Source organism: Mobula birostris, chromosome 5 (assembly GCF_030028105.1).
Source record: "Mobula birostris isolate sMobBir1 chromosome 5, sMobBir1.hap1, whole genome shotgun sequence".
NCBI lineage: Eukaryota > Metazoa > Chordata > Chondrichthyes > Myliobatiformes > Myliobatidae > Mobula > Mobula birostris.
The window spans coordinates 37,387,972-37,408,533 of NC_092374.1; the positions used below are offsets into that span (position 1 = coordinate 37,387,972).

The 20,562-nt window shown below is 42.4% G+C and overlaps 1 protein-coding gene across 6 annotated transcripts in view; it reads left to right on the forward strand.

Annotated features, from left to right (window-relative positions):
- Positions 1-20,562, forward strand: part of poc5 (POC5 centriolar protein homolog (Chlamydomonas)) — a 111,247-nt gene that overhangs the window by 17,177 nt on the left and 73,508 nt on the right. For 5 of the 6 annotated variants that reach the window (XM_072257885.1, XM_072257880.1, XM_072257884.1 and 2 more), the window contains exons 3-5: positions 4,107-4,230; positions 9,119-9,223; positions 20,034-20,242. In XM_072257885.1, coding sequence (XP_072113986.1) covers positions 4,107-4,230; positions 9,119-9,223; positions 20,034-20,242 — 438 coding nt within the window. The remainder of the gene's footprint in view (positions 1-4,106; positions 4,231-9,118; positions 9,224-20,033; positions 20,243-20,562) is intronic. The other variant, XM_072257882.1, reaches the window with a different exon arrangement.

Sequence of the window (20,562 nt, forward strand, 5' to 3'; positions counted from 1 at the left end):
TTTCCTTAGTAAATACAGATGCAAAAAACCCATTTACGATCTCCCCCATTTCTTTTGGTTCCGCACATAGCCGACCACTCTGATCTTCAAGAGGACCAAATTTATCCCTTACAATCCTTTTACTCTTAATATACCTGTTGAAGCTCTTTGGATTATCCTTCACTTTGACTGCCAAGATAACCTCATGTCTTCTTTTTAGCCCTCCTGATTTCCTTCTTAAGTATTTTCTTGCACTTTTTATACTCCTCAAGCACCTTATTTACAGCCTGTTTCCTATACATGTCATACAACTCTCTCTTCTTCTTTATCAGAGTTGCAATATCCCTTGAGAACCAAGGTTCCTTATTCCTATTCACTTTGCCTTTAATCCTGACAAGAACATACAAGCTCTACACTCTCAAAATTTCTCCTTTGAAGGCTTCCCACTTACCAATCACATCCTTGCCAGAGAACAACCTGTCCCAATCCACGCTTTTTAGATCCTTTCTCATTTCTTCAAATTTGGCCGCCTTCCAGTTCAGAACCTCAACCCTAGGACCAGATCTATCCTTGTGCATGATCAAGTTGAAACTAATGGTGTTATGATCACTGGAACCCCTACACACACTTCTGTCACTTGTCCTAACTTGTTTCCTAACAGGTGATCCAATATTGCATCCCCTCTTGTTGGTACCTCTATATATTGATTTAGAAAACTTTCCTGAACACGTTTTACAAGTTCTAAACCATCTAGACCCCTAACGGTGTGGGAGTCCCAATCAATATATGGGAAATTAAAATCCCCTATCACCACAACTTTATATTTCCTGCAATTGCCTGCTATCTCTCTGCAGATTTGCTCCTCCAATTCTCGCTGACTATTGGGTGGTGTATAATACAACCCCACTAATGTGGCCATACCTTTCCTGTTTCTCAGCTCCATCCATAAGGACTCAGTAGACAAGCCCTCTAATCTGTCCTGCCTGAGCACTGCTGTAACATTTTCCCTGACAAGCAATGCTACCCCCCACCTTTCATTCCTCTGCCTCGATCACATCTGAAACATTGGAACCCTGGAATATTAAGCTGCCAGTCCTGCCCCTCCTGTAGTCAAGTTTCACTAATCGCTATAACGTCATAAATCCACCTGTCAATCCACACTCTCAACTCATCCGCCTTCCCCGCAATACTCCTAGCATTGAAATATATACACCTCAGAAGATTTTTACCGCCACTCACAACCTATTTGCAGCTTTGCTTGAGCTTTTAACATCATTTATTTTCACCCCAGCCACACTGTCAGCTCTGGCACTCTGGTTCCCATCCCCCTGCAAATCTAGTTTAAAGCCTCCCCAATAGCACTAACAAACCTCCCTGAAAGAATATTGGTCCCCTTGTAGTTCAAGTGTAACCTGTCTCTCTTGTACAGGTCCCACCTGCCCCAGAAGAGGTCCCAATGATCCTGAAATCTGAAACCCTGCCCCCTACACCAGTTCCTCAGCCACTTGTTCATCCTTCAGAGCATCCTGTTCTTACCCTCACTGGCACGTGGCACAGGTAGCAATCCTGAGATTACCACCCTCGAGGTCCTGCTTTTCAACTTCCTACCAGGCTCTCTATACTCACTCTCCAGGACCTCCTCACTCTTCCTTGCTATGTCATTGGTACCGATGTGCACCACGACATCTGGCTGATCACCCTTCCATTTGAGAATGTCATGCAAGCAATCAGAGACATCCTTGACCCTGTGATGTCTTAATCCTTTATTCAATTAAGGGATGTGAAAAATACTGTAATTTTGGATGTGTTGTCAATTCTTAATTATTTCCATAAATTAAGAAGCTGTTTAGAATCGACTTGTGTTGGTGGTCCTGGAGTCTCATATAAAAACAGACAGGAAGGATGTCTTATTTCCTTCCCTGAAGAACGGAAGAACCAGATGCACCTTTTTACAAAATTGAACAAATAGACTGCTGGAGGAACTCTCTCTGTCTCAATGTAGGATCTTAACCCATAATATCAACTGGTTCCCTCCACAGATGCTGCCTGTCCATTCAGTTCTCGTGATCAAATTCCATCTGCTAATTCTGCCCAATTTTCCATCTGATCTGTTTCCTGCTGTAGCTTTAAACATCATCCTTGCTATTCTCAACACTATCAAATTTTGTATTTTCCACAAACTGAGTCATACCTCCTAACGTATATCTCACACACCACTGATCCATGTGGTGCATCAAAAGTCACAGACTTCCCATCAGGAAAAACATCTTGCTGTCACCACTGTCTGCCTCCCATCAGCAAGCTAATTTTGCTTTCCAAGATCCAGCTTGAATTGAATTCCATGTTCTTTGACAAAGTCACACTACATCCATATAAACATCATCTTTTGTTCTGCCTTCTTCAATCTCTTTGATGACCTCATCACAAAAAAATTTACTGAGACAGGAGTTTCCCTTGAAAAGCAAGCTGACTATTAATCATTCTCTGTGTTTCCAAACAAAGTCTGTGCTTTCGAGTTTTCTATAATAATAATGAAAGTCTTACTAGCCTGTATTTACCTGGTTTATCCCTGTTGGCTGCCTCAAAGGGACATCATTAGCTGTCCTCCAGTTTTTAGATAACTCACCTCAGGCTAACCAGCAACCTCCTTTCTTGTCACCCATAGTAACATGGGGTAGATCGGTACTGAGGATCTATCCATCCTTGTGTTCCAAGCAGAATACATGAAATTAAGAGATGTTGATAGTGAAGAATCTTTTCATAGATTACAAGGGGATCTTGATTAGCTAGGGAAGTGGACCAAGGAGTGGCAAATGGATTTCAATACAGGTAAGTGTGAGGTTACACATTTTGGAAAAGTCAAAGCAGCATAGGGTTTATACTGTGAATGATAGGACATTAGGGAGTGTAATGGAATGAGGTACGTAGGAACATGTTTATAGTTCATTTAAAGTGGTAGACAGGGTAGTGAAAAAGCTATGTAGCATGCTGGGCTTCATCAGAGCATTGACAACAGGAGTTGGGACAGTATGTTCTAGTTGTGTAAGTTGTTAATGAGGTTACACTTGGAGTTGTGTACAATTTGGTCTCAGATAGAAAAGATGTGGTTAAACTGGAAGGAGTGCAGAAAAGATTTCTGAAGATGTTGCAAAGAGTAGAGAGCCCAGGTTATATGGAAAGATTGGTTTTTATTCCTCTAGGAGGAGGGGTAACCTTGTAGTATTGTTTTAAAATTGAGAAGCATAGATAAGGTGGAAATAACAGTCTTGTCCCCAGGGTAGGGGAGTCCAAAACTAGGGGGCATAGATTTAAGGTAAGAGGGGAAAGATTTAAAAGGAACTTTGGGCAACTTTTTCATGGTGGTGGTGGTCATTAGGTGGAATGAGCTCCCAGAGGAGCACAATAGTATCAGTGAAACACTTGGATAGGTATATGGAGGATTAGAGGGTTATGGGCCAAATACAGAAATTTGAACTAGCTGAGTGACGTTGTGGTTGGTATGTACTCACTGAGCCAAAGGGCCTGTATCCATGCTGTATTGTTCTATGACGTTCTATCATTAGATGACTACAACATCTAAAATAGTCCCTACATGATCCAGACTTTCAAAACAATGCTTCCTGGAATCTGCTGTCGTCCACAACTGTCTTTTTACAGGTAGTGTTTGTTCTATTATCTGTGGCTATTTAATATAGGTTTAAAGCATTCACAAAATAGTAATGCGGAAGGCCAGAATTGATGAGCAGAAATTGCATTTCGTGAAGCTTTTTTTTTTAATGTGATGATTCTTCCACCACTTCCTCCCTCTTCCCCCCCCCCCCAAAAAAAACCCGACTCTTGCGTGTGACCTGCATACGTTTTGGCTTGCAAAACTAAGTGCTGTATCTGATCAGCTTCTATTAATTACATTCCTTCTTTGGAAGGTAGGATACTATAAAGGGAATTAAGAAAGTAAACACTGAGTCAATCTCCCATTTTTTTTCAATTGTTGATTTATAGTCTCTTTGATACTTTGATTTCCTTAATAGATGGTTCTTCTGAGGGTGAGTCTGTTCTGTCCATATGTAAGAGTTTTGGTTATTGTGAAGTAACAAAATATGTACTGAGTGTCTCTTTTACCCTAAAAGGATGAGTATGAAGAGCTCCTACGTTATGCAGTGGTAACTCCAAAGTGGGATTCTAGTGGCCTCAGACAGTCGCATTCCATGACTAAATCTGCAGTATGTGACAAAGCTTTAAGTGCAGTAGCAGGTGACCAGTTTCAGAATTTTCCACGATCTTCAAAAACTTTCTTGTCCAAACCACTCTTTGAAATTGTACTAGCAAGTGAATTGTACTATCAGGCAGCAAACTGTAATATATTCAAAGTGTATGTAATTAAGAAGCACGGTCAGAAATTTGAGTTTAACATGTTATCTGAACAGTGAATGTTATTTTGTGAATCTTCATTTAAACTGTTATGTAGGTGTCAACTTGCATATATGATAATGCTCTTGGTCTCTGAGGACTGTGGACTGTCTTGCCCCTGAAATAAGAAATTTATAATCAGGCTGACAGTCTAAAATTCTTCTCCTTGAAAATGGTTGAGAATGATTACATCTCCTTATTGTGACCTGGCTATGTTTTGTCTGCTACAAACTGGGAAAAGAAAATTACCCCTTGCACTTTTTAGAACATAGAAATCTACAGCACATACACATTCTTAACAACACTGTCAACCTGAGCAGCAGCTTTGAATGTCCTATGGACACGGACTGCTGATCCTCCACACTGCCAAGAGTCTTACCGTTAATATTATATTCTTTCAAATTTGACCTACCGAAATGAACTACTTCACACTTATCTGGGTTGAAATCCATCTGCCACTTAGCCCTACCGATATCCCTCTGTACCCTCTGACAACCCTCCAGACTATCCCAACACCCCCAACTTTTATGTTACCAGCAAACTTACTAACCCACCCTTCTACTTCTTCATCCAGGTCATTTATAAAAATCACAAAGAAGTGAGGTCCCAGAACAGATCCCTGCAGAACACCACTGGTCACTACCCTCTGTGCAGAATACAAACCACCTACAACCACCCTTTCCCTTCTGAGGGCAAGTCAATTCTGGATCCACAAAGCAAAGTCTTCTTGGATACCATGCCTTACTTTCCGAATGAGCCTTGCATGGGGAACCTTGTCAAGTGCCTTACATGTACACTATATCCACTGCTCTACCTTTATCAGTGTGTTTTGTTACATCCTCAAAGAATTCAGTCAGGCTCGTAAGGCATGAGCTGCCCTTGACAAAGCCATGCTGACTATCCCTAATCAGATTATGTCTCTCCAAATGCTCATAAATCCTGCCTCACAGGATCTTCTCTAACAACTTCCCCACCAATGAAGTAAGACTCACTGGTCTATCATTTCCTGGGTTATCTCTACTCCCTTTCTTGAACAAGGGACAACATTTGCAAACTTCCAATCCTCTGGTACTTCTCCCATCCCTATCAATGCAAAGATCATCGCCAGAGGCTCAGCAACCTCCTTTGCTTCCCACAGTAGCCTGAGGTATATCTTGTCTGGACCCAGCAACTTATCTAACTTGATGTTTTTCAAAAGCTCAAGCACATCCTCTTTCTTAATGTCTATATGGTCAAGAGTTTCAGTCCACTGTAAGTCATCCCCACAATTGCCAAGGTCCTTTTCACTGGTGAGTATTGAAGCAAAGTATTCATTAAGTACCTCCTCCTGCTCCATGCACATATTTCCACTATTGCACCTGATTGGTCCTACTGTCACTTGGTTCATCCTCTTGCTCTTCACATACCTGTAGAATGCCTTGGGGATTTTCTTAATTCTGCTCGCCAAGGCCTTCTCATGGTTCCTTCTAGCTCTCCTAATTTCATTCTTGAGCTCCTTCCTGGCAAGCTAGTAATTTTCTAGAGCTCTAACAGTACCTAGTTTCTTAAACCTTTTGTAAGCTTTTCTTTCCTTCTTAACTAGATTTGCTTTATTCTTTGTACGTGATGGTTCTTTTACCCTGCCATCCTTTCCCTACCTCAATGGAGCACATCTTTTCAAAACCCCATACAAATGCTCCCTGAGCATTTGTCACATTTCTGCCGTGCATTTCCCTGAGAACTTGCTCCCAAGTTCTTGCTTAATAGTGCCATATTTCCCCCTACCCTAATACCCTAATTAAATGTTTTCCCAAATTGTCTGCTCCTATCCCTCTGCAGCGCTATGATGAAGGAGACAGTTGTGATCCCTGCTTCCAAAATGCTCTCCCTCTGAGAGATCTGACACATGACCCAGGTTCATTTCCCAATGCCAGACCTTATCTACATATTGCATCAGGAAACCTTCCTGAACACACCTTACAAACTCCACCTCATCTAAAACCTTGCTCTTAAGTAGATGCCTGTCAATATTAGGAAAGTTAAAATCACCCATCACAACAGCCCTATTGTTATTGCACCATTCCAGAATCTGCTCCTCCATGTCTCTGTTACTACTGGGGGGTCTATTTAAAAAAAAAAAAAAAACAAACCACCACTCAGTAGGGTTATTGCCCCTTCGTGTTTCTGATTTCCACCCACAATGACTCAGTAGACATTCCCTCATATCTTCCTCCTTTTCTGCAGCTGCGATACTAACCCTGATTATCAGTACCACTCCCCCACCTCTTTTGTCTCCCCTCTCTGTCCTTTTCAAGACATCTCAAGCCCAGCACACTCAGCAGCCATTCCAGCCCCTGAGACATCCAAGTTTCTGTAATGGCCACAGCGTCATAGTTGCACATATTGATTCATGCTACCTTGTTTATGATATTCCTTGCATTAAAATGGACACATCTCAAACCATATGGCTGAGTGCATCTTTGCCCTATCATCGGCTTATCCTTCCTCACAAGCTCCCTATTAGCTGTCTCTACTTGTGCGCCAACCGTCCCATCTTCCGCCTCTTTGCTTCGTTTCCCACCCCACTGCAAATCTAGTTTAAACCTTTCCCAATAGTATTAGCAAACCTTCCTCCCAGGATATGGGTTCCCCTCCAGTTCAGATGCAACCCGTCCCACTTGTACAGGTCACCCCTTCCCCAGAAAAGGATCCAATGATCTTGTTCTGACCTTCACTAGCAGGTGGCAGTGGGAGTAATTTGAAGATTACCAGCTTGGAGGTCCTGCTCTTCAGCCTCCTTCCTAACTCCCTAGACTTACTGCACAGGACCTCTACCCCTCTTCTGTCTGTGTTATTGATGCCAACATGTACCTTGACCTCTGGCTGCTCACCCACCCCTTCAAGAATATTTTGCAACCGCTCAGAGACATTCTGGACCCGAGCACCTGGGAAGCAACACATTATCCTGGTGTCTCTCTTGCTGCCACAGATTCTCCTATCTGCCCCCCTAACTATCGCGTCCCCTATGACTATTGCTCCAACTGACTTCACCCTACCCTTCACCCTACTGGTGCGACTGTAACGAAACCCAATTTCCTTCGGGATCAATGAAGTATGCCTGTCTATCTAGATACACACACGCAAAAGTTTGGGCACCCCTAGTCAAAATTTCTGTTACTGTGAATAGCTAAGCAAGTAAAAGATGAACTGATTTCCAAAAGGCATAAAGTTAAAGATGACACATTTGTTTAATATTTTAAGCAAGAAAACTTTTTTTATTTCCATCTTTTACAGTTTCAAAATAACAAAAAAGAAAAAGGGCCCGAAGCAAAAGTTTGGGCACCCTGCATGGCAGTACTTAGTAACACCCCTTTTGGCAAGTATCACAGCTTGTAAATGCTTTTTGTAGCCAGCTAAGAGTCTTTCAATTCTTGTTTCGGGGATTTTCGCCCATTCTTCCTTGCAAAAGGCTATTGCAGAATAGAGGGAAGAATGAATTCAATCAAATACCAGCAAATTCTGGAAGCAAACATCACACCGTCTGTTTTTATATATAAAAAAAAAGAAGCTGAAGATGAAAAGAGGATGGCTTCTACAACAGGATAATGATCCTAAACACACCTCAAAATCCACAATGGACTACCTCAAGAGGCGCAAGCTGAAGATTTTGCCATGGCCCTCACAGTCCCCTGACCTAAATATCATCGAGAATCTGTGGATTGACCTCAAAAGACGGCCCAAGAACCTCACAGAACTAGAAGCCTTTTGCAAGGAAGAATGGGCGAAAATTCCCCAGACAAGAATTGAAAGACTCTTAGCTGGCTGCAAAAAGCGTTTACAAGCTGTGATACTTGCCTAAGGGGGTGTTACAAAGTACTGACCGTGCAGGGTGCCCAAACTTTTGCTTCAGGCCTTTTTCCTTTTTTGTTATTTTGAAACTGTAAAAGATGGAAATAAAAAAGTTTACTTAAGATATTAAAGAAATGTGTCATCTTTAACTTTATGCCTTTTGCAAATCAGTTCACTTTTACTCGTTTAGCTATTCACAGTAACAGAAATTTTGACCGAGGTGCCCAAACTTTTGCATGCCACTTTATATATCTATCTATCTCGTATCATCATGATTAGAATTATTCTTGTCTCTCTGGATGTGAATATTTGATAACAAGGCCAGAAATCTCTATTAATCATTGTTCAGGGTTAATCACTTTTAATGTGCACTTCAAATGCATTCACCTTTTGCTTAAAATTAAAAAGCATTTATTGAAAGGAGTGGCTAGGTTGTGTGTTGGTTATAATCATGACCAATTGCTTCCAAAGACTGGAAGTAATTCACTGTTATTCACAGGTTTTTGTTTTTAGGGACAAGCAGGTAAGGGCATGTGCTTACAACATTGAACATTTGATATTTGGTATTATTGATATGAAATTTCTGCAGCTACTGGAAATCCAAAGTAACACACACAAAATGCTGGAGGAACCCAGCACATCAGGAGAATAATAAACTGTCAACATTTTTGGCTTGCTGAGTTCCTCCAGCATTTGTGTGTTGGTATTATTGAATTGTGATTAAAAAGATATGCCCCTTCTTAAAACATTTGGAGAGGAATTTTTAAGGCCGAATGTGAGAATACTTTCCTTCATTAAGCTCTCTTGTGTTAAATTTTGTAAATTTAAGTGGATAAGATCTCATTTTCTCCGTCGAGAAAGAACTCTTGACAGTCAATGAGAATTATCTACATTGATATTCCAGCAGGTTCTCCAACAGACCAGGGGAGGCATGAAGGACAATGGGCTGCAGGCATAACTTTGGTCCCTGAGAAACCTGACTCGGCGCAAAAAGAAAAATCTGCAGAAGGTACGTACTCAAAAGGACACTGTGTAGGTTTTTAGGAAAGAATACACGGATGGAGTGAATTTAATAATACTTTCATGTGCCAGCAGTGACACTTGATGCATTTCCAATAGGACTGCTGCATAGTTCTGATGTAAATACAGGACTGAACTGGCGTGCCACTGGCCTGTTCACTCAGACTTTAAGTTTGTAAGTTATCTGTTTATTACAGCAATACCTTGAGTGAATTTTGTAAATTAAGTTGGTTATTGAAGCCTTCTGAAAAGGTCCTCATTTCTATGCAGTTGAGTAATCCTTAAAGACCCTTAGAAAATTTGATCAGGTAAACTTCAAAAAATTTGATATACTCCTTGGCTAACAGCAGTAAAGAATTTACTGCACTTAAGAATTCTGACTTTATAATGTGAGTCAAAGAACTGAATTCCAATAGTAAGGAGAAACACTGTTCTTGACAACAAGACAGCATCTGAAGGCAAAAACATCAAATGTATAGTCAAAAACTCTAGTAAAACTGAGATCAAACAATTATGTTTCCTCGTGTTTGCGTCAAACAATTGGCAAAGTTTTACCAGAAGTCAAAGGGCATGAGGGGAAAGCACATCAATGGCTGTAATCCTAAATGGCACAAAGTAATGTTGTTGTGGTTATTGGAGGTCAGTAACACCAGCATTAAGACATCACTCCAGAAGTTTGAAACAGTTCTTGGAGCTGAGCATCTTCAGCTATTTCAACACTTACCTTCCTTTCATCATACGAGTAGGCAGTTGACTTTGCCCAACTAGAGTAGAACCATTAGGCACCAAAGGTATTAGCCCTGTGGAATTTCCCATTGCCAGCATGTTCAGGATACTAAGAACACCTCTGCTTCTCAAATTGTACCAGGCATCTTTCAAAGCTTAAAATGGGCGGGGAGGGGGAATGCATAGAAGGGGCAAATGCTCTTGCATAGCTCCGGTATTGCCCACTTATGCAAATCCATTTTATTCTCCACAATACTTCAATTGACTCTTCCAACGCTCAAGGTCAAATCTCACCTGCCAGTTAACCTGTCAACTGCTATGTAGTGAGGATGAAGAAGGAAACCTGAGCACTCAGAGGTAATCCACACTTTCACAGGGAGAATGTGCAAACTGCACAGATGTCACCAGTAGTCAGGATTCCTAATAGTTGGGGTTGTGAGGCAGCAGCCTTGCAGTCTGTGACACTATCACCCCAATTTATTTGAAAAATAATACATGTAATGACGTTGTCCAAGATTGAATGAATGTAGTCCAGTGACTTCAAAGCATTATCAGATTTAAATATGTAATGTGATGTATTATAGAAAAAGAACATTATTTTTTAAAAAGCTGGATATTAGCAAGCAAGCTAGAACATGAGAACATATGAGTAGGAAAGAGAATTGGAAACAATTGAATTCTTTCTGCTCTTCCTTTTAATAATATGACTAATCTTTTGTTTCCATACAGTTTTTGTTCACTAATTTCATAGAAACATAGAAAACCCACAGCACAATACAGGCCATTCGGCCCACAAAGCTGTGCCGAACATGTCCTTACCTTAGAACTACCTCGGCTTACCCATAGCCCTCTATTTTTCTAAGCTCCATGTAACCATCCAGGAGTCTCTTAAAAGACCCTGTTGTTTCAGCCTCCACCACTGCTGCCGGCAGCCCATTCCACACACTCACCACTCTGTGTTTTTAAAAAAAACAACTTAACCCCTGATGTCTCCTCTGTATCTACTTCCAAGCACCTTAAAAATATGCGCTCTCATGCTAGCCGTTTCAGCCCTGGGGAAAAAGCCTCTGACTATCCTGTGACGAGAATACACATAGATTAAGATGTTAGCTGTCCTGTGCTGGCACCAGTGGGATCAGCAGTTTGTCTGCCACCTGTCTTCAGGAGAGAGAGAGATAAGGAAAACAATGGAGCAGCATTTGGAGATGTTAATGAAGGGACGGGAGTGTAACGGAAGGAGAGCTGTCAAGATCGGCTCCCCCTTTGAACCCTGAACTGTTTGAAGTGATGGACAGGCGATACCCCAGCAGGGGGATAAAAAGGGATAGGTTCGCTAAGGCAAGACACACGACACCCTGAGGTAACGAGACCCTGGAAGCGGTGCGCCTCTCACAAGTCGGTGGGAAGTTTTTGGACGGCTGGTTGCGGGACAAGCCATAGACGCACAGGGTGGAAAGTCACGATCGGCGGGAACCTGGTGTGTGTCCACCCTTGCCTGGGTTCTGGGTTCACCGCAGAGAAATGACCGTATCTGGAAACGGAGGGGTCACGGTCGGTGACCTCAGATGACATCACAAAGGGCTCGCACGAAAGATGACTGCGAAGGTCTGTGTGTGGAAGCCGTTTGAATATTCATTGGTTTTGCTCTCTCTCTCCTTCCCCCCACTGTCTGCGAACTGAACTGAACTAAATTGAACTGAACTGTGCGTCACTTTGAAACTGGTCATTTACCCCTAGACAACGATACAGCTTGATTGATCCTGTTATCTTAATTCTGTGTACATGTGTGTTTATCATTGCTGAACTGTTGCATTTATTATCCTTTTGATTAGAGTACTGTGTTGCTTGTTTCTTTAATAAAACTTTCATAGTTCTAGTAATCCAGACTCCAACTGAGTGATCCATTTCTGCTGGTTTGGCAACCCAGTTACGGGGTACGTAACATAAGTGGGGTTCTCGTCCGCGATTTTGAACGCTAAATTTGGGACGGAGTAAATTGATTGGGTTAAAATTCCTGAAAGAAAGAAAAGACAAACAGCAGAAATGGAGGCTGAGGAATTTATAAAAGCGCCGACCTTGGAGGCATTAGAGGATGCCAGGAAATCGGAATTGGTAGCTGTGGCCAAACGGTTGAATCTTGCTAAGGGGAAGTCGACAATGAGGAGAGAGGAGATACACAGAGCTATTGTAGAGCACTATGTATCTAAAGGTGTGTTTCCCCAAGGCGAGCTGGAGGTGGTGTCTATTGAAACACCTGCTGGAGACGCGGTACAGGTGCAGCTTGAAAAACTGAGACTCGAGCACGAGTTCCGGGTATGGCAGTTGGAGTGAGAAGAGAAAGAGAGGGACAGACAGTTGGAGCGAGAAGAGAAGGAGAGAGAGTTAGAAAGGTGGGAGAAAGAGAAACGGTTAGAAAGGCAGGAGAGAGAGAGACAGTTGGAGCGAGAGGAGAAACAGAGGGAAAGGGAATTCGAGCTGGAGAAGTTAAAGATAAAGGCAGAGCAGGGGCCTGTGCCGAACCAAGGTGGAGGGTTCCGGGCGACCCAGGAGGTTAGGCTGGTTCCCCCATTTGACGATACCGACGTGGATCAGTACTTTCTCCATTTCGAAAAAGTTGCTACAAGTCAGGACTGGCCGAGGGATAAGTGGGATGTTTTGCTTCAGAGTGTACTGAAAGGGAAAGCCCAACAAGCTTACTCAGCTTTGTCCGCGGAAGATGCCCAGAGGTATGAGGTGGTGAAAGAGGCCATCCTCAGGACTTATGAGTTGGTCCCGGAGGCATACCGGCAGAGGTTCCGGAATGCGAGAAAGCAGTGGGACCGCACGTATTTAGAGTTTGCCCGTGAGATGCAGACATATTGTGAGCGTTGGTGCGCCTCGAAGGGGGTAGAGGGGGATTATGACAGACTGCTACAGCTGATCCTGATTGAGCAGTTTAAAGGTTGTGTCCCTGAGGGTATGAGACCCTACCTAGATGAGAAAGAGGCAGCCACGTTAGCCGCAACCGCTAAGTTAGCGGATGAGTATGCGTTGACGCATAAAATGAAGTTTGCCCCGAGTAAGGGCTACCAGAAGGGTAGTCAGGACAGCGGGGAGAGTCTGCCAGAAAAGTCAGAAAGTAAGCCGGGGACTAGTGAGAAGGATAAGGTAGACCGGGAGCAGTCTGGTAGGAATCTCCTGGGGTCGTCTGTTATAATTGCGGGAAAGTCGGACACTTTGCGTCCAGGTGCTTTGCCCCAAAGAAGGAGACGGGAAAAGGAAAAACGGCGATTTTGACTGGCTGTATCGAGCTGGTAAACGAACCGCTAGGAGAGGACAGGTCTGCCAAAGTTCAGGAAGGGCGCGAGAAGTTTATCTCGGCCGGATTGGTGTCAGTGAAGGAGGGGTTAAAACCAGTTCCAGTGCGGATCTGGAGAGACACGGGAGCGTGTCAGTCACCGATACTGAAGAGTGTATTAGAGTTTAGCTCAGAGACCCAGACTGGGGAGGTCAAGGTCAAAGTTATTGGGGAAGGGACAGAGGCAGTCCCTTTGCACCAGATACACTTACAAAGCAACCTGGTCTCTGGACTAGTCACGATCGGGGTGAGGTCTGAATTACCGATGAAAGGCATGGAAGTCTTGCTCGGTAATGACCTCGCCGGGGGAATCATGTTCCCAGCCGTGAGATTGACAGGTCAGCCTGCCAGCATTGAGGCCCCGCCCATGGACTCACAGGTTCATCACGGGACTGCGGTAGTAAATCTAGCTGAGACGTTTCTGCCAGCCTTGTACGAGAAGGGGGTAGAAAGTGAAAAGAAGGAGTGTAGTGAAACAAGAGGTAGTGAGGGAGCTGAGACAGACTTAGCATTAGCCAGGAAAGAATTTGTGCAGACACAGGAGCGAGACAAGGGGCTGATGGTTTTGGCAGAGACAGCTCCCTCTGATGCAGAATTAACAAGGGAACCAGTAGGCTATTGTGTGGAGGAGGAAGTGCTAAGGAAGAAAGGGAAACCAAGTACAGTACCCGCAGATGAGGAATGGGGGGTGGTGCAAAAGAGTTATGGGGATGAGATTTTTAACCTGGCCCACAAGGTACCCCCGGTGGACATTTTGCGGTGCTGGAGGAAACAGTTGGTGGAATCATGAAAGAGGTTTACCGGCTGCACCGGAGGAAGGATGTTACTGATTATGGCCGACGCGAACTGAGACGGTCACAGGCTTTTGATATGCTAACAAACCTAGTTGGTGTTAGGGCGGAAATCAATGAAGCAAGGGTCCCCCTGATAGGAGAAAAAAACCAGTTTGAAAAGATGAATATGGTATCGACCAGATGGGAGAAGGCTATTGTTTTGGCCAGCTTTGCTGGTAAGGTCTCTCCCTTAATCCCCGAACAAAGCGACTCTTTAGGAGAATTAATTAAACGACTCGCACACATGTGTTTGATTGTCCCGAGGCGATGCAAAGAACTGGGACGTTGGGTGGTGCCTGTTACACTAGGCCAGCCTAGCGAGCAACAGCCCTATAGAATGAGTAATTCAGTGACAAAAGGGCTGACGAACACAGAGGTGTGTATTGGCGATGTAATATGGCTGTCTGAAGCCAGCTTGATAGTGAACCCTGAAAAAAATGAATTCGGCCACACGAAGGTCACTTACCTGGGAATTGTGGTGACACGGGCAGCTGGCAGCGATGCAAACTAAAATGCGGGCTATCTCTGACGTCCCAACCCCGACAGACAAGAGGGCCCTCAGAAGGCTCTTGGAGATGGTGGGGTACTGTAGGAAGTTTTGCAATAACTCTGCAGTTACTACCCCTCCCCCCTCCTACTAAGCCCTTGTGAGAGAAAACTAAGTCGGAATGGGACAACCCTTGTTATTGTGGTCCGGGACGAAACCCAATGAGAGGTTACATTGATCGCAATTCATCAGTGTTTTTGGCCACTATGAAGTTTGATTAGAGTACTGTGTTGCTTGTTTCTTTAATAAAACTTTCTTAGTTCCAGTAATCCAGACTCCAACTGAGTGATCCATTTCTGCTGGTTTGGCAACCCCGTTACGGGGTACGTAACAATCCACACGATCAATGCTCTCATTATCTTATACACCTCTATCAGGTCACCTCTCATCCTCCATCGCTCCAAGGAGAAAAGGCCGAATTCACTCAACCTATTCTCATAAGGCATGCTCTCCAATCCAGGCAACATCCTGTGAATCTCCTCTGCACCCTTTCATATTCATTGGTCCTCTTAATGTTCAAAAATTTACCAATCTGTCTTGAACACGTTCAGCAACTGAGCCTCCACAACCCTCATATATAGAGAATTTCAAAAATGAATTTCCCCTCATCTCCTTTCTGAATGAAGATACTAAGGACACCTCATTCTGGCATTTCCCTGAAAGAATTCTGTTTGATCTCATAAGATCACTATAAGCCTTTCTTCCTCTCTTCCATGCTAGCTCCTTATAGCCTCAATTTCACAATTATTCAAAAATCAATGTACTGCCTCTAAATACCTGCAGTGATTTAGCCTCCATGATATTACAGGGTAGAGAGCTACAGAGATTCACAAGCCTTTGTAAGAAGAACCTCTTGTGCATCTCAGCTTTAAGTGATTGCCCCTAATCTTGTAACTCATTGTTACCCAATGTCAGATTTTCATAATCATGGAAACATATTGCCTTTCTGTTATTTACTCTCTTGTTTCAGTAATTCATCTAATTGCTTTAGCTACGCAGGATAGGACAAATTTCTCGTACCAGAAATTAGCCTAGTGAATCACTTGGGAGTCCCTCAAATGCCAGTATATGCTTTTTTTTTTAAAATAAGGGGTTCAATATTGTGGTCTCATCTGTAGAATTGTAACAATACTTTCCTTTTTCTAAACTCCAATCCACTTGCAAGTAAAGGTGCCTTCCTTGCCACTTGCTGTGCCTGCCCACCTACCTTGTGATTCGTGTACTATAACACCCAGAACCCTCTGGACTTTGTTCATCTCGTGTCATCACTGCTACGCGCCAGTGAGGGTAGAAACAGTAATTTGGCAGATAAATGCGTGGCTGAGAACATAAGAAATAGGAGCAAGAGTAGACCATCTGGCCTGTCAAGCCTGCTCCACCATTCAATAAGGTCATAGCTGAATTGACCATGGATTCATCTCCACCTGCCTGCCTTTTCTCCATAACCCTTAATTCCCTTACCATGCAAAAATCTATCCAACTTTGTCTTAAATATAGTTACTGAGGTAGCCTCCACTGCTTCTTTGGGCAGAGAAGCTGGTGCAGGGGGCAGGGCTTCAGGTTTTTGGATAATTGGGATCTCTTATGGGGGAGATTGTACCTGAACCCGAGGGGAATCAATATTCTCACAGGCAGGTTTGTTAGAGCTGTTGGGGAGAGTTTGAACTAATTTGGCAGAACTGCTGTAAAGGGTCACAGGATAGGACAGATAGTAAAAAGGCAAAGATAGAGTGCAGTCACACTGTCAGGAAGGGCAGGTAAGACTTAATTGCAGCCAGCAGGGTGAGTATCAGTGCATTAGGGATGTAGAACCAAAAGGGGTAGCAAATACTGTATTCAAAAGTGTTGCATCTCAGTGCATGGAGTATAAGAAATAAGGTGGATGATCTTGTTGCACTATTACAGATTGTCAGGATGATTATAGGATGGTTGTAGTTGAGAGCTGAATGTCCAAGGTTACACGTTTTATCAGAGGGATAGGAAGTTAGGCAGAGGGGTGGTGTGGCTCTGCTGGTAAACAATGGCATTAAATCAGTAGAAAGATGTGACATAGGATTGGAAGATGTTGAATCGTTGTGGGTAGAGTTAAGAAACTGCAAAGTGAATTGGAAGGACTAGTGGTTTTCCACAGGGGTCTGTGTTGGGACTTTTTTATGCTGTATATCAATGATTTAGATAATGGAATAGATGGCTTTGTTGCCAAGTTTGCAGATGATATGGATTGGTAGAGGGGCAGGTAGTGTTGAGGAAATTGGTAAGCTGCAGAAGGACTTGGACAGATTAGGAGAATGGGCAGGAAAGTGAAAAATAAAATACAATGTTGGAAAATGCATGGCCATGCGCCTTTATTTCTACTACCAAAGTGCAGACTATTTTCTAAACAAGGAGAGAAAATTCCAAAATCTGAGATGCAAGGGGACTCGGGGGTCCTTGCACAGAACTTTATACTTCATTATCGCCAAACAATTGGTACTAGAACATACAATCATCACAGCGATATTTGATTCTGCGCTTCCCGCTTCCTGGATTACAAATCGATAGTAAATATTAAAAATTTAAATTATAAATCATAAATAGAAAATAGAAAAATAGAAAGTAAGGTGGTGCAAAAAAAGCAAGAGGCAGGTCCGGATATTTGGAGGGTACGGCCCAGATCCGGGTCAGGATCCGTTCAGCAGTCTGATCACAGTTGGAAAGAAGCTGTTCCCAAATCTGGCCGTACACCCTAAAGGTTAACTTGCAGTTAGAGTCGGTGGTGAGGAAGGCGAAGGCAAGTGTAATGTTAGCATTCACTTCAGGAGGTCTAGAATACAAAAATAGGGATATGATGCTGAGGCTTTGTAAGGCACTGGTGAGGCCTCAGCTTGAGTATCATGAATAGTTTTGGGCTCCTCATCTAAGAAAAGATGTGCTGACATTGGAGAGGGTTCAGAGGAGGTTCACAAGGATGATTCCGGGATTGAAAGGGTTATCATGTGAGGAACATTTGATAGCTCTGGTTCTGTACCTGCTGGAATTTAGAAGGATGAGAGGCAATCTCATTGAAATCTTTCTAATGTTGAAAGACCTAGACAGTAGGTGTGAAAGGATGTTTCCCATGGTGGGGGGTCTAGGGCAAGAGGGTACAGCCTCAGGATAGAGGGGCATCCATTTAAAAGAGATGTGGAGAAATTTCTTTAGCTAGAGGGTGGTGAATTTGTGGAATTTATTACCACAGGCAGCTGTGGAGGCCAGATCGTTGGGTGCATTTAAGGCAGAGCTTGATAGTTTCTTGATTGGACATGGCATCAAAGGTTATGGGGAGTGGGGCTAAGGAGGGCAAAAAAGGATCAGCTATGATTGAATGGTGGAGCAGACTTGAAGGGCCAAATGGCTGAATTCTGCTCCAATGTCTTATTGTCTTGTATAGTGAGATAGGATTTGCTACCTTCCTATTTGGAGGAACTGTTCTAAGATCTTGGAATTTTGGAAGCTGTCATCCTGAACACCCATTATATCTGTAGCAATCTCTTCAAAAATCTTAGCAAGTAATGTAGGTCTACCAGTAAGTAGTGTAGGTAGTGGTTCTTTTTTGGCTTTCAGTTCTATTAAATTCTCCAAAATCTTTGTTAACACTAATTTTCAAATTCCCGTCAACTTCGGAATATTTTGTTCTCCATTGTTTCTGTGAGGCTTTCTACATCTTTTGTGACTGACGAAGTATTTCTATAATTTCTTGCTTATTTCCTTACCTCTAATGTAACTTTAACTGCCCCGGTTGTAAAGATCCACATCATCTTTAGCTTACAATTTTGTTTTGCATAATCGGTAATTAAAAAAAAAACAAATAAGAGAAGATCTGCAGATGCTAGAAGTCAAAGTAAAACATACAACCTGATGAAGTGTCTCGGCCTGAAATATCAACTGTTTACTCTTTTCCAGAGATGCTGCCTGGCCTGCTGAGTTCCTTCAGCATTTTGTGAATGGAAAAAATAATCTTTGTTCTTGTGAGATTACTTGCATAATTGAGGGTACTAGTTTTTTTTTTAGATGTTGTTTCTTTGCTAAAACTAAGCAAGGCAGTATTATCCAGAATTGATTCCTTGTGAATTTTAGAAAACTATAGTTGAAGTGTATATAAAGTTAATTTCTGAAGCAAATATACAAGTCTCAATTTATTGGAAAAGCAGGCTTTGCATAGAAAATATAATATTAACATGAATAAGACAACTTGAGGCAAATGGTGCAGGAGAACATTTGCTTGATAGCCGATTTGTATAAATGTGGGTTGGAGAAGCAAAGTAGGATGAAAAAAAAAATGAAGCAAGTGTTTTGTGGGCATAATGTTTCTCTGGTCTTTTTAATCATTGATATTTGGGAGGTAATAATTAACAGTATTCATAATATTATTATTTTGCCTTTTACCCCCACTGCTCATGCTGTAAATGCACTTCTTGATTAAAGTCATAAAAGCAATACTTTCAGTACACTGGATGAACTCAGCAGGTCGGGCAGCGTCAGTCAGAAACGATGAGTTGACATTTCGGGCCGGAACCCTTCGTCAGGACTGAAGAATGAAAGATGGGGAAGGATTTGAAGAATGCTTGTAGCGTCAGTTGATAGACCAGTAATTTGAAAGACAAAGGGGTGGGGGAGGGGAAGCATTGACATCTTAGCCCTGAAAACAATGGGTGGTAGAAGAAGGAGGCGGAACCATGAGGGAGCTGTGGGAGGGGGTAGAGTGAAATAGGGATAGAGGAAGGGAGGGGGGAGGGAATTACTGGAAGTTGGAGAATTCTATGTTCATACCAAGGGGCTGGAGACTACCTAGAGGGTATATGAGGTGTTGCTCCAAAGTCATATTGCTGCTTTGTTACCTTTTAAAGATTTGAAAATAAATTTTGGCAGTCTTATGGAGCTTATTTCACATACAGCAGAATTTGTGTTTTATGATCAGTGTATTATGATGTCACTGCTGTGTTTCTTGCTAATGTTAAATATAGTGTTTACTATGATGTATTTAACCCCTGTGATGTCACTGTTTTTATAAAATGCAAAACTGGGATTCTCTTGCGATAAGGTGAATGAAGTCTGATGGGATGTAGGGGTGCATTTATTTTTTTTATTGTAAATTTAGATTATTGGTTCCCAATTTGTCTTGTAAATTGCTTTTTATTTCAGTTATTAAAATCAGTTAACGAGATTGCATGTATTTTGTGGAAGTTTCAAATTTCATAGAGCAATTAAATGAGTGGATTATTTTAAGGGCTTGTGTGGCATTGCTTCATTACTTCATGTACATTTTACCTCTTAACAATTAAGTCCAAGTTGTGCACATTTGTAAAAGAGTTTATTGAACACTATGCTCCTGTTTCAGTGCGGGAAGTTTCCCAGAAGATAACTATTTCATCGGCATCAAATACAGTTTTGCCTATAGAAAGGCTGCTTCACTCTGAAAGGACCCCTTCGCATGTGTCAGTCACAAGAACACCTGTGATGTCTCAGTCAGTACATCATTTGCCTATTCCAGTTGAAAATCTGGATAAGGTAGAAAATATACTCAACATTGCAAGTGACCAACTCAAGGTTAGTAATATTGGAGCTTTGTTAATGCAACTATCTTCATTGATTATTTAGCAAAGATTTGACTGATTGAAATTGTTCAGTACTGATTTAAGTAATGACTTAAGTGGGAGAGAATTGCAAAATGCAGGGAGGCGATTTGGCACATTGAGTCTGAACCAATTCGATAAGCAAGATTCAGGTAGCCCTCTCCCATATCCTGAAGGTTATTTCCTCTTGAACATGGTAGTTGATTTCTGCCTTAATATCGAAGCAATGCATTTGGCCATTTGTTGCACTTATATTAAAAACAAAACCTTGTTGTTTCTGGTTGTTTTTTTGAG